Source organism: Platichthys flesus, chromosome 9 (assembly GCF_949316205.1).
Source record: "Platichthys flesus chromosome 9, fPlaFle2.1, whole genome shotgun sequence".
In the NCBI taxonomy this organism is placed as follows: Eukaryota; Metazoa; Chordata; class Actinopteri; order Pleuronectiformes; family Pleuronectidae; genus Platichthys; species Platichthys flesus.
Window position 1 is genome coordinate 20,596,663 of NC_084953.1, and position 13,044 is coordinate 20,609,706.

The 13,044-nt window shown below is 42.8% G+C and overlaps 3 protein-coding genes across 4 annotated transcripts; 2 read left to right on the forward strand and 1 right to left on the reverse strand.

Annotated features, from left to right (window-relative positions):
• Positions 1-152: 152 nt before the first annotated feature.
• si:dkey-66a8.7 (PI-PLC X domain-containing protein 1) lies at positions 153-4,701 on the forward strand. 2 transcript variants are annotated; one of them, XM_062395930.1, is made up of 6 exons: positions 153-372; positions 1,301-1,437; positions 2,627-2,755; positions 2,838-2,993; positions 3,078-3,261; positions 3,903-4,701. In XM_062395930.1, the coding sequence occupies exons 1-6, from the start codon at positions 288-290 to the stop codon at positions 4,166-4,168; spliced, it is 957 nt and encodes a 318-aa protein (XP_062251914.1). In that variant the 5' UTR covers positions 153-287; the 3' UTR covers positions 4,169-4,701. The 2 variants fall into 2 exon arrangements, with proteins under 2 accessions (XP_062251914.1, XP_062251915.1); XM_062395931.1 differs by lacking the exon at positions 153-372 and having other exon boundaries at positions 1,306-1,437; positions 2,595-2,755.
• gtpbp6 (GTP binding protein 6 (putative)) lies at positions 4,392-8,541 on the reverse strand. Its single transcript, XM_062395929.1, has 10 exons — positions 7,912-8,541; positions 7,385-7,522; positions 7,221-7,291; positions 7,013-7,143; positions 5,840-5,910; positions 5,584-5,742; positions 5,274-5,482; positions 5,003-5,151; positions 4,697-4,849; positions 4,392-4,619 (listed from the first exon to the last, which is right to left on the reverse strand). Exons 1-10 carry the CDS (start codon positions 8,291-8,293, stop codon positions 4,493-4,495), a joined length of 1,590 nt encoding a protein of 529 aa, XP_062251913.1. The 5' UTR covers positions 8,294-8,541; the 3' UTR covers positions 4,392-4,492.
• Positions 8,542-10,022: 1,481 nt separating this feature from the next.
• On the forward strand, positions 10,023-13,021 carry LOC133960895 (T-lymphocyte activation antigen CD80-like). The gene is made up of 5 exons (XM_062395755.1): positions 10,023-10,447; positions 10,538-10,861; positions 11,120-11,404; positions 11,796-11,972; positions 12,745-13,021. The coding sequence occupies exons 1-5, from the start codon at positions 10,384-10,386 to the stop codon at positions 12,813-12,815; spliced, it is 921 nt and encodes a 306-aa protein (XP_062251739.1). The 5' UTR covers positions 10,023-10,383; the 3' UTR covers positions 12,816-13,021.
• Positions 13,022-13,044: the final 23 nt, after the last annotated feature.

A 13,044-nucleotide genomic window follows, 5' to 3' on the forward strand; every position in this document is an offset into this window, starting at 1 on the left:
GACAGAGCGCACCTCTGCCTTGTTCTTACATCCTACTGCTAATAACGTTGTCTTTTTTTTCAACTAAAGAATCAGGAAACGTCTGAATGTCTCCTCCTCCTCCTCCTCCTCCTCCTCCTCCTCCTTATCCTCCTCCTCCTCCTCCTGCAGAGTGCGGTCGATGGTTGAAGGGAAGGACCAGTAATCACAGCATGTCTGGTCCCAGCAGGATTCTCAGATTCATCTAGCGCAGACCCAGACCTGGTTTCAGTGAGTCTCCGCTGCAGGACTGGGACAGACTGGGGGACATGGACCTCAGCCGCTGCCAGGACTGGATGTCATCTCTACCAGAGCAGCTGTGGGACATCCCGCTCACAGACCTGGCCATACCTGGTACATGTGACTCTCTCATAATGACTCCTACACACATTTAAACACGACTCTTTGCCATAGTGTCATTCAATACTTCCTTTCTCTCTAGACCTGCTTGTCTGCCTTCCGGACTGGTTGTGTCCCTAAATGTTTTCTATATACGAGCCTGTTTTGGTTACACTTCTATTCTTGTATTGTGTAGTGACTATTTTATGTTCATCTGTATTCATTTAGGTGATTTTCTGTAGTTAAGCTTTAGACTTCCTGTATTCTAGAGACGTAAGGTGCATTACATACATGCACCTTATGTCACACAAACCTGTCTGTCAGGAATGGGCTGTTCTTTGGTTCAGAGTGACATTAGAAAACTTTGCGTTCATCCGGCCTGGTTTATCTGCCACGAGGACGTTTTTTTCTCCATAAAGTTAAACTGAATTGTGCTGTTAAATATTTCAAACACTGCATGTCAGCTAGTTCAAAAGTCTGTTAAGCAATTGTAACCACCCCCTCCCCCCTCACCTGGACACTGGGTGTCCCTGTGCTGCATTCCCCTGAGCTGTAGCTGGAGGTGACGTCAGTTGACAAGAACTTCATACTCAAGATCACAGCTTTTCAAAATAAGACAAACAATATATGAAATTAGACAAATCCGTAAGTCTGCTCTATATAAAGTATTGAAGCAGAGTGAAGTTTGAAAAACGTTGTATTCAGCCTACCTGGTTTATCTGCAATGGAGATTTAATAGTCGATGTTTTTTTCATAAAATGAAACAGAATTAGTTTTATTAGTATTCATGTTAGTGAATTATGTCTACATTTTAATTCTTCACTCAACCGGTGTTATTTTACATTGATTAAATGCCAGCTATTGATGTTGATGTTGTGTCTCAGTCACATATAAACATCTTAATAATCTTTGTTGATGTGTTGATTCACATGTGTTGATGCAGGGAGCCACGATGCCATGAGTTACTGCCTGGACATTAACTCCCCCCTGGTCAGGTCTGAGTCAGACTTCTTAAGGATCATGGATGGACTTTTCTACTGCTTAACCAGACCGACCATTTTCAAATGGTCGACCACACAGGTATGTATGGTGTTAGGCGTCTCAAAGTACAGCTGTTGCCGAATCCTAATGCTGCCATGACAGAAAAATCCAAACAGATCAGTATAATCTTTATAGAGGGAAAATATGTTTCTCTTGTTATAACAGGATATTTTCATGATTTCACAAAATACAAATTTATCTGGATGTAGGAATTGTGTCATTATAATGTGAAATGTTTGTGTATAATGTCACATGTTTATTTTTCTAATAAGGTGAAAATATCTTGTTAATATAATAAACCTTTCATACTGATCCTTGATTCTTTATCTTGGGTGTTAGCAATATGATTCAGACAACCTGATAAGTAGCATACATGTAATATGTCTAATATGTACAATTTCAAAGTGGTGTGAGGACCAATATGGGACTATGATTTTATTGCTGCATTATCTTTTTGTTCTTGTTGCTACTTAGACAAGTCTAAATGTTTGCAGGGATCAGAGGGCTGCTCTGGAGCCCTGTCAGCTTAACAGGCCTATCTATAGATACATAGAGTTTGGTGACCTCGTGTAATCCCTAGTATTGCTCAAAACAACACGTCTAATCAGACAGAACAGAAAACACATATGATAGCATGTGGGGGGGGGGGGAGGGGTCCTCAGTTCAACCAGGGGACTCACTCCTTATATTTTTCAAAGATGATACAGTCGTTAGTTTGCCAGAAAACTAAAAACAAACTAACCGAAGCTCTATTAGATCTCTAGAGCTTCACACAGGCATTAACAGATTTCTGTGGCCACGTGGGAGAAAACATTTATTTCTGTCAAGCAAAGTCCAATTTTTAATCTTCATTTTGCTCAGCATGGTGGTTCCTGGCTTGAATCCTGGTTGGGAAGGGTCTCCCTGTGTGAGGTTTGCATGTTGCCTCCATGTTTGCTTGGGTTTTTTCAGGAAACTCAAAATTCCTTTAACAGTACAAAGACGTACAGATTGGAGTTGCTTTACGATCACAACCTATTCTCTAATAGGAGAACTATTGGAGAATTTTCATCTCACCCTAACCCATTGTGTTTTGTGAATGTGGGTTAAATGACTTCCCTAAGGGGAACTCACATGTACTAGAAGCTACATCTGTCTGTGGTATTTAAAACAATTGATGTCAATTACTTTAAATCCACATATCTTATTCTCTGCAGTGCTCAGTGAACTGAGTTACTCTTCTTTTCAGGATAAAAGCATCGAGGAGCAGCTTTCGATGGGGATTCGTTTCTTTGATCTCCGCGTTGCACACAAACAAAACGACTCATCCTGCGACCTCTATTTCACTCACGTCATTTACACTCATCTAACAGTTTTGGTAAGTTTCGTAAAGAAATTATAGAAATGCTTTGGTTTACGGATTTTATGGAATATTTACAATACATGTCCTTCCTTTACAGGAAACACTGCTGTCTGTTGCCATTTGGCTGAAGTCGCATCCTAAAGAGATTGTTATCCTCGATTGCAGCCATTTTGAAGGAATGGACGACAGATGTCACGAATTGTTCATTTTTTCTCTGAAGAAGCTGTTTGCCTCAAAACTCTGTCCCCGCACGGTTCGATTTCTTTCTCCTTACACAGTTGTTGTATGGTTGTAAAACTACACATGGCCCTAACACATCAAACTTACACCCGCACAGGAATCTATCCTTACCCTGCGGAGCCTGTGGGCATCTGGTTACCAGGTCATCCTGACCTACGACTCCCAGTGTGCGTTGAGACATCAGGAGCTCTGGCCTGACATCCCCTACCACTGGGCCAACCAGCGCACGGCACACGGACTGATCAGTTACCTGGACAGGAACAAAGATAGGGGGCGTCCAGGTGAGTTTGACTTAAGCTGTTTTCAGACATGAGATTCGAAGGATGCCCGCACGACTGAGTCTGGTCTTTCTCCAGCGTTTGTCTTTCACATATGATCAACACAACAGGAGAGTCTGTGCTCATTTGCATTCACAACACAGGAATCAGAGTGTTGAAGCGAGGGGTGGTGCAGCAGGCAGAGAAAGGACGTTATATATTAATGCTGCTGCGAAGATCACGTGTTTTTGTTTACAGCACATCAATACTGTGTCAGCCCTTATCACCAAAAGCTCTCTTGACATCTTCCCCTGCGATTTGTGAAATGCTCAGCTTTTTAATCATGAGATATTTGTAACTTTTTTTGGGAGTCTTGGGTGCTAGAAATGTCATCAATACACACATGTAGTAAAATCCTGCAGAGGATCTCCTGCTGTGTTCTCTCTTTTGGACATTCTGAAGCGTGTTCACTTGGGGCTGGCAGGAGAAGTCACTAAGACATATGCATTCTCACATGCAGACCTGCCAGAGAATTTCTGGAGATTTTTTCGGAGTTCTGTACATGTCTGAAATCAGCTCTACTTTCAGTGTACAGTGTGAGACCTTTTTAGCCTTTTCAGTGGTAATTCTGGATGTGTTTTTTTAAAAATATACTTTCCCCTCAGATGGCTTCTTTGTCTCTGGCCTGAACCTGACGGCTGATAAGGGTTACATCCTCAGGCATCCAAAGGAGTCGCTGCGGACGCTGACTTTCAGTAACTGGGAGTGTTTGAAGAACTGGCTGGTGGAGCAGATCCCTGGCTCGCAGTCCAAGAGCCTGAACATCATCGCAGGAGACTTTGTGGGGACACTTCCCCTCTGCTCTCTGGTCATTGCACTCAACCAAAAACTTTTATGGAAGGATTCCAGTTCGATAAAGAAAAGAATATAAGATGTGATTTGATTCCACTACAGCTCACAACCCTATTGTTCCTTCTCTATGTCTCTCTCAATGTATATGCAGTTTTGTCAGAGTTTACACTTTGAACTGGAAGGAATATATATGCTGTTTCTGCATTTCTTAATTAATTGAACGTGTTTTTTAAAATCCCAACTCATTCTGCAACGTGCAATTCATATATATGTGTTTACAAGAATGCACATCATTCTTTAACTAAATTATTCTTTTCATTTATTTGAATACGCTGTACAATACATTCTTTTAATGTCTCTTTGACCCACATGGAACACTTCAGTACTTCTGTCCCGTACTCTGCTATCTGCCCGGGAACAGCTTCTTGTAGCGTCCGTAAGCTGCGGTGCTGATGAGAACCTTGACGACAGCCGAGCCGTCGTCTGCGTTCACCTGCACGTCCTGAACGACTGCCTCTTTGTAAAGCCAGCTGTGGATGAAGATGCACATTTACTTACGGATGATTTGTTATTTTAAACATTAAAAAGTAAGAGAAGCAGCTCACACCTTAATTGAGAAGTGCTGAGGTTGACTTTCAGATCTAAAATGCGTTTCCCAGTGGAGTTTACGATCTCTTCCTCCACTACCTCCTTCAGCTCGTCTAGGCCTCGCTCTTGCAGGGCAGATACGGGCAGTGCCTCAGGCTCTGCACACTGGTAGCTGAGAATGATAAGATTATAAAAAAAGAGATGAGTTTTTCTTCCTTTTGACAAATGTAACCCATCATATAGCTTACATCCTTGACCTTATTGTGAAGTTCTTCAAAATAGCTGTAGAAAAACTTGTAGGTGCAACAAGAGTTTTTGCTATTACTTGTTTACGAGGTCAGTTTTATTGTGGACTTCTATCATGGAGCTCGTCAGCCTGTCGGGGACCTTGAGGTTCTTGAGGACATTCAGGACGTTCACCTTCTGATTCACCGCCTCCGGATGACTTATGTCTCTGACGTGAATCAACAGATCCTGGAAGTGGGAGCGAAACGAGCATAGAGTTCACACATTCGACTTTGAGGTTATTTTTGACTTTAAATGTTCTGTGAACAAAAGCATCTCATCACACAGCGACGTGACCCTCGGGTACATACAGAGTGTTTGATATCGTCCAGGGTGGCAGAGAAGGAGTCGATGAGCTGGTGGGGCAGCTGGGACAGGAAGCCGATGGTGTCCACGTACAGAACCGTCATGCGGCTGGGAAGCTGGCCGGCATGGACGGTGACATCCAGGGTGGCGAAGAGTTGGTTTCTGGGCTGGAGAGCGCTGTCCCCAGTCAGAGCTTTGATCAGAGTGGTTTTCCCTGAGCAGACGACAGGAGAGAAATATCTACAGCACTGGTACATTGTTTAGCTTGACCTGGTGTGTGTGTGAGTATGTGTGTGTGTGTGTTTCCAGTCTCACCACAGTTTGTGTATCCCAACACGGAGACGATGGGGAACTCGTTACGTTTCCGCTGAGAACGCAGCAGGTGCCTCTTCCTGCGCAGTTTTTCCAGCGCAGAGCGGATCTTTAACTCGCGCTCCTTCAGCAGCCGCTGCTGGACCTCAAACAGTGTCTCACCTGCAAGGACCAGATACCAAGCAGAGTGTTGTTCTACCCAGGCAGCTCAGCTACTGTTCACGCAGGCCGACACTCTGGTGCGGCGATGGCACAGTACCTGAACCGCCGATGTATCTTGATCCTCCACCTTGCTGATCCATGTTTCCCATTTCATTCTTCAAACGAGATCTGCCAGCGATATAAAGAGTGTTCGAACAGTAAAGACGACAGCTGAGGACACAACACACACCCTCTACACCTGCTGCTACAACCACACCCCCCACACACAGATATACTGTAATTTATAAAAGGGCCAAAACTAGTTTTTCTATTTACCTTCGTCTTTCTACTGAACATCAGTCCCCACGTCCTCCCTTCAATATGCTGAGAATGGATTATGTTGACTGTTGTATCAGTATTTTAAATTATTTGTCTAAATTGTACAAATTAAGTTCCTAAAGCTAAATAAGTATATTAGTTTTAACGCTGACACAGCAGTTGCACTATTGTTTTCCTTTTTCTTTATTATTCTTCATTCACACATGATTCAGTCACAAAGTTGTACAAAACTTCAACTGATTTCGACGATCAAAAATGTCACCTTGTTTTGGACTATTGCGAAAATTAGGTTTATGGTTTGGTTCTTATTTTGTTATTTAGTATTTCACTTATTATGCATTGTCTTATTTTTGGTATCCATAACCCAGCATGATGGTACATAGAGTAAAGTCAGAGGAAGATTAACTAAATCCACCAGATAATACTATTATAACAGTGAGTCCTCGTTTCTCTATTACAGTTCTTGGGTTAGAAAGCCAGACAGTAACAAGTGGAGGAAGGAACATGATATCTCTGTGAGAGGACACTCTCTGAATCTCTGAACAGACAGGGAAGACACAACAATGGTTTTGTGAGATGAGATTGGAATATATTTGTCCAAAAGAGAAGCTCTACATGAATAAAAATGGTTCGTGGCCAATGTGTATTACAATGTGTAATCATATTCTTCCTCAAATTTGGTGACGGCAATACAACTGTTAACTTGTTAACTTTCTGTGCGGCTCATCAGCCTGGTCTCCCTGATGCCTACCTTATAGAGAATACACACACTTTCCCCTCATAGGGACGTTCCTGCTCTCGTTTTTATTTTTTCAACCCCTCATTATTTCAACCCTGTCACACCCTGTTAAAGCCCTATAAGACGAATTGTAATTTTTGAATATGGGCTATACAAATAAAATTTGATTGATTGATTGAATATCATTTTGTATAACCGAAACAAAAAAGTTACCGTAACAAGGGAATCTCGGCCAGAGAGATCTGTAACTTGGCTTCTTTGGTTCTGGCGTTGCAGCGGAAGATGTGAAGGACCACTGAGTATCTGTCGAAGACTTTAACTCCCCACGCTTCCTCAAACTCCCTCTGTGTGGAGGAGAAAACCAGCATGAGTACACAAAACCTTTGTGTCTGCAGCCAGGATGGTTTCCAAACATGCTCACCTCAGACAATGGAGACAGACGCTCAACGTTCACAAACACAGCGGTGATTCCTGCTGTTTGTCTGATTTTCTCTGAAGGGGGTGAAAGCACAGAAGAGTTTGATTTGGACACAGAAGTTGGACCAGTGCATAGATCCACAGCTGGACACTGAGAGTGGATGATACCTGTGAGGGACTGGAAGTTGCCTTTGCCAAAGATCCTCTTCTTCTCTGGAGTCTTGGTGGAGAGGATGATCTTGTCCACCACTCTCCAGCTGTCTAAAGTGTTGACGAGCCCCACGGCCTCAGCCATCATCAGCTCGGCTGCAGAGAGATGAATAGTCAACTTCAATATATAGACTAAATACATTCTGTATTCTAATAATATTAAAACGTTATATCTCTGTTCATCCACTTCACCAGTGCCAGAGCCTGTAAATGGTCAAGGTTGTAGCCTGGAACGTGGAACACCACCCAGTGACGTCTGGAGCATGTGGAGGTGATACTGTTCTGCAGATTGGCATGACTCTAGTGCATGCTGAGATGACTGTGTTGTACTAGAAGTAGTTTCAGTATATATATATATATATATATAAATACTTGTTCAAAATGTTTTGTAGTGATGTAAAACAGTTTGAGTATTTACAGCTCCTTAGAGGTTCAAAACTTAACATTGCAGTGACAAAACTCTCACATCTGTTCACACTTGTTACCTGTGGTCAGATGCTGCTTCCTGCTGCCCCACTTCACATCAGGCTGAACGATGAAGACCCTGTGTTGTCTCCCTGTGGTGCCTTCAAGGCCCTGCTGCTGGAACAGCTCCTCCACCTCACTGTCCTCGATGAAATCTCCATCGTCCTCCTCCTCCGTGAAGCCTGCGTGCTGTCCATCCTCTCTCTTCAACCTGCGGGCACAGAGTGAGACAGCTCTGGCCTGCAGGGTGGAAGTCGCTCTCGGCCACCGTAGTTTGCAGGTGTTGCCGGTGTGTGTATGTTGAGGTGTGGGGAGCATAGAGCAGGCTGCGGCTGCTGCTGCTCTCTGACCGCGCAGTGTGCATGATCCTAACCCTGGACAGATCCTGCTCAGTGCTGCCATCAGCAGTTCAATCTCACTCTCACCTCTAAGCTAAATACACTAATCATGGCAGGTCACCCTTCTGTTGACGTCCCCTTCTTCTTCTTCTCCGAATTGCATGCTGCAGGCTGGCAGCAGCGTGGAGAGCTCACACTGCCCCCTCCTGTCGCAGATTTTAGACCCACTACTTTAAAGTAGTTTTCCACTTCACAACTCACACACACCTACAGCTACGTGTTAGCTGCATGATGCTAATAGATAGCATGTTATGTTCCAGCCCATGCGAGTTTACAGAGTTATTTAGCCCTGGTTCATGACTTGTAGGCAGCTCTTGCTGTCAAGCTGCGCTTTAAACCTACACTTGCCAGGCTGCTTGTGCTTGGGTGTGTTAATGTGATTGTGTTCATGGTTTTAGTTCTGGTTGTGAGTTTGTGTTTGGTTCGCTAATCCCATCGGAGGAAGCATTCCTCGCAGTTTGGGAGAGAGGTTGCCTGACAGTCTCAACTGAGGCTGAAAAACTATAGATGTTCTTATTTTCTACGTCATTTCCTGTGTTTCTATATTAATTTAAAGAAGATATCAAGACTCAATAGCTTTTAGACAATAAAACAGCAACCACACTGGGCAAATGTACAGTAAACTTAATAAACAAGAAGGAACTCTTTTCTTTTCTTTATACTTAGCAGAATCAGAATCAGAAAGTATTTATTGCCAAGTAGGTTTACACCTACAAGGAATTTGCTCTGGTTATTGGTGCATACAATGAACATAGAAACATAAAAACATAAAAAAAAACAATAAATACAAGACACATAAGAAAAGCAATAAAAAGAAAAATATATATTTACTCATTATTTACTTCTTATTTACTCCCTTTTTCTAATATTTATACAAAATAACATTTATTTAAACATAAACATATCTAAATAAAATATATTTAATAGATAAAAGATATAAAAAGTGAAATGCAAGATGCAAGACAGTGAACAGTGTCAGATTGCAATATGTTATTTTGTATAATGATGTTCTAAGTAATTGTACGTGTATTTTTATTAAAATGTTATGTTTTAGCCAATTATTCTGTGTCAAGCACATACCTGCAATGTTTGCATATAAATCAGTTTGTAAATTAAGTTTTTTTTATAAACTTTTTCTATAATTTCTTTATTGAGAAAAAACTAAATAAATATCTATATATGTATATATATACATATATATATATATGGAGACAATCAAAAAACACAAAGTATGACATTTATTTTAACACAAAAAGCATAAATGTCTGGTTTTACTCATATAGAGCGAGTTTCACAGGTGAAGCACAGACCACACTCTCTGAGCTCCTTGTGAACCACAGGGTTATCTTGTTTGAAATCTTAAAAGTTGTATTTCTTTTAACCAAAGTTATTAAAATCATTAATAACATTTATTACATATAAGAAAGAAAAAAACAGTACGGAAGAGATAAAAAAAAGATTAAGTTTAACAACTTATAAATAAATGTTTTGCATGGATAGCATGTTTGAGTTTGAGTGACACTTTTTTTTATTTTTTAGTGACACATTAGCAACTTTAGCTATATTTTCTAATAAACATATACAGGCCTGTCTGTCTCACACATTGTTTGAAACTGTGTCATCAGATGTGGGCTGTGGGTGTGTGTATGCGTGTGCGTGTGCGTGTGCGTGTGTGTGTGTGTGATGTAGGCGTGCGTGTCTGTGTGCGTGTGTTTGTGGGAGAGAGAGACTCTGAAAAGAAGTCAAACAGGTCGGACTGATCTCCAAACAATGGCTGCCAACAGGATCTGTGCCTCTGGAAACTTTGTAGGCTGGGGATTCTAAGTCTTTTAATCTGGCCTGGGAATCTTTTCGGTTTTAAAACCCCGGTGACGGTGCCACAGGTCGTTTAAACTACAGGAGAGGAAGAGAGAGAGAGATAGAGAGAGAGAATCCAGGTATGGCTCAGCAAGCCACAACATGACCGGCAGTGAATTCTCTCAGCGAGTGAGATGACCTGAATGAGCGGGGGAGAGTTTCACAATTTAAGAACAAATGTGATTTTGTTCTGTGAATTAAGAGAAGCCTATTCTTGAGGTGTTTTTGTGTCTTGCGATGCCGCTGGCTCTGTGTCGCCCAGGACTGCTGCTCAGCTTCATCACTGTCTGCGCCTGTCTGGGTGAGATGACTGCGTGGTGCCGCTCGTCGAGTCATTGAATGGAGACCTGTCTCTGAAACTCACTGTGCTGCTCCACTCCTCTGTCCACAGACCCAGACTGTGTCCTCGGCATAGTCGGCCGGCCGGTGTCCCTGCCCTGCCTCCACCCCAACATATCCGCCTCTGCTAACGTGTCCATCGAGTGGAGGAGAGGGGACGAGGTGGTGCTCAGATCGGACTGGGGAGAGGACGGACAGTGGGACAGACGGAGCACTGACAGCGCTGGGATCTCTGCTGACGCTGCCCTGACTGGAAACCTGTCCCTGCTGCTGCCATCAGTGGGTCCCAAAGAGGACAACACCTACTTTAGACTGTTCATCATCTCAGAGGGGAATCAAAGTGCAGCCGTGTGCACTGTGTGTCTCTCAACAGCAGGTCAGTGCTGGATAGATAGGGAAATAGAAAGATAGATAAACAGACAGTCTTTTTAAAACTAAAATCATAACTAAAAATATTGTGTGTTTCGTGGGAGACGGTGGAAGTAGTCACCACATTTACAGTTGTGATACCAGAGAAATATGAAAGTTATGTGATTAAGAAACATACTTCAGACCAAACGTGTGAATGAACAGACAGGAAAATTCCTGAGGGGTGTTGACAGAAAGTAACTCAGGGTCTGATGGCTGTCTGCAGCCAGTTTCAGTCCCCCAGTGCTGGAGAGGGAGGAGGCAGCGCAGGGAGAGGAGATAGCCTTCTGGTGTCACTCCACTGGTGGTTTCCCTGAACCTGCCATCTACTGGCTCATCAACGACACAGAGAAGCCCCCTGAAGGGTCAGTGAGGACCCTGACCACGTCACTCCCTGACTCCAACCTCTACAACATCACCAGCCACCTGACCGTCAACATTTCCAAGGACTCCAGTGTGTCGTGCATGATAGAGAACCAGTCCATGAACCAGAACTTGACCTCCACCAGCTGTGAGTTACTTATTGATCGATAAGTCAAATTTGATTTGCATAGTCCATATTCACCAACCACAATTTGTCTGATAGGGCTGAACAAGGTCAGACATCCTCTGTCCTTAACCTTCTTTGAACATACACATCTCAGAGAGCGTCACATATGAAGGATCTGTCTCATGTGACAGATCACATAAAAAATAACAATATTTAGGTGCTTGATAGCTGAAAGCTCTGGCTCCTACTCTACTTATCGAGACTCAAGGGCCGACATGTAAAACTGAATTCGTGGAGTAAAATGTTCTAGTGGGGAAATGCTACTATGAGCTGATAACTCAGCAGTGAGGCCATAAACACTGCAGTAAGCATCTCCTTGTTTCCTCTTCTCTGTGGTTCTCGTTGTGATCAGATGGCGTGAAGAGGGTCCCGCTGAACAAGCGAGCGTCAGAGGCCATGTGGATGTTCAGCACCGCTCTCTGTGTGGTGGTGGGGATCATGGTGGCAGTGGGAGTGGTCTATCAGATCCACCTGGACAGGACAAGCAAGCGGAAGAAGAAGGAGTTCCGTAAACATCAGCTGAGCAAAGGTAGGGATCATCTGCTCATCAACTCATTTTAAATGTGGTTTCACAAGTGGACTTATGGGGATATGAGCGAGCTCTGCTGAGTGAGAAACAGCTGCTGGGTTGAGACCTACCTAATTCATTAACTGAGTATATGTGTGCAACAATATCTTGGTTGTGTTTTGTGTAAACATTACCTGCAGTGCACCATTAGAAACAGGATACAGCGACACTATGATCCCCCCCACTCATCAAAGGCCTTTCACTATGCCGTCAGAAGAATTTAGCTTATTTGTCACATTTTAATCTAAAGTCAGATTTACAGGGTGGCAAGTCTGAATTCACACAGATGACTGCTTGTAGTAAACATGTACATTTGTGATGCCTCCACCACTCAATTATGTGAATAACAGGCAAAGATAGATTTACTTTTTTAGAGACAGGGAGATGAAAGTTTCCGTTTCCTCACAGGTATCAATACAGAGAAAATTTAGAAAAATGTAAAACACATGATTTTGCGTAACTTCAGAATCTAGCAAACATTCATTATAAATATTAGTGTTTCTCATCCTTCCCAAAGAGCGGCTGTAAGAAGAGAAAGTATTTTGTTAAATCGAAACTCTGTCCTGGTTGATCAAGAGCACAGATACGGTTTTGGAGACTTTTCTTGGTCAGGAAAATGGAACTTAATACTTAACTCTATATCGATAATCATTCACAGAGGTGGAACATGAGCTCCATGTACTGTGCGTTTTGTGATTGCTAAAAAACCTGAATGAATGTTTGTTGTCTCCAGCTTACGACAGACATCAGAACGGGGAGGAGACAGAGGTCATGAAGCCAGCGTCCATAGAGACTGATGTTTAAAATCCTCCTAAAGTGCCCCAGCTGGAGGGCAACAGAGCACTAATTTGCACACGTTTGTTGTGTGTGTGTGTATTTGTTAACTCTTTAGGACCTTTTCCAGCATTAACACTTGTTAGGACCAGTAGACCTCATGTCCTTAGCTTTTGGTTAAAGTTAGGGGATGAGATGAAAGCCAAAGCAAAGTCTAGCTGCACAAACCTGTGTGTGTGTGTGTGTGTGTGTGTGTGTG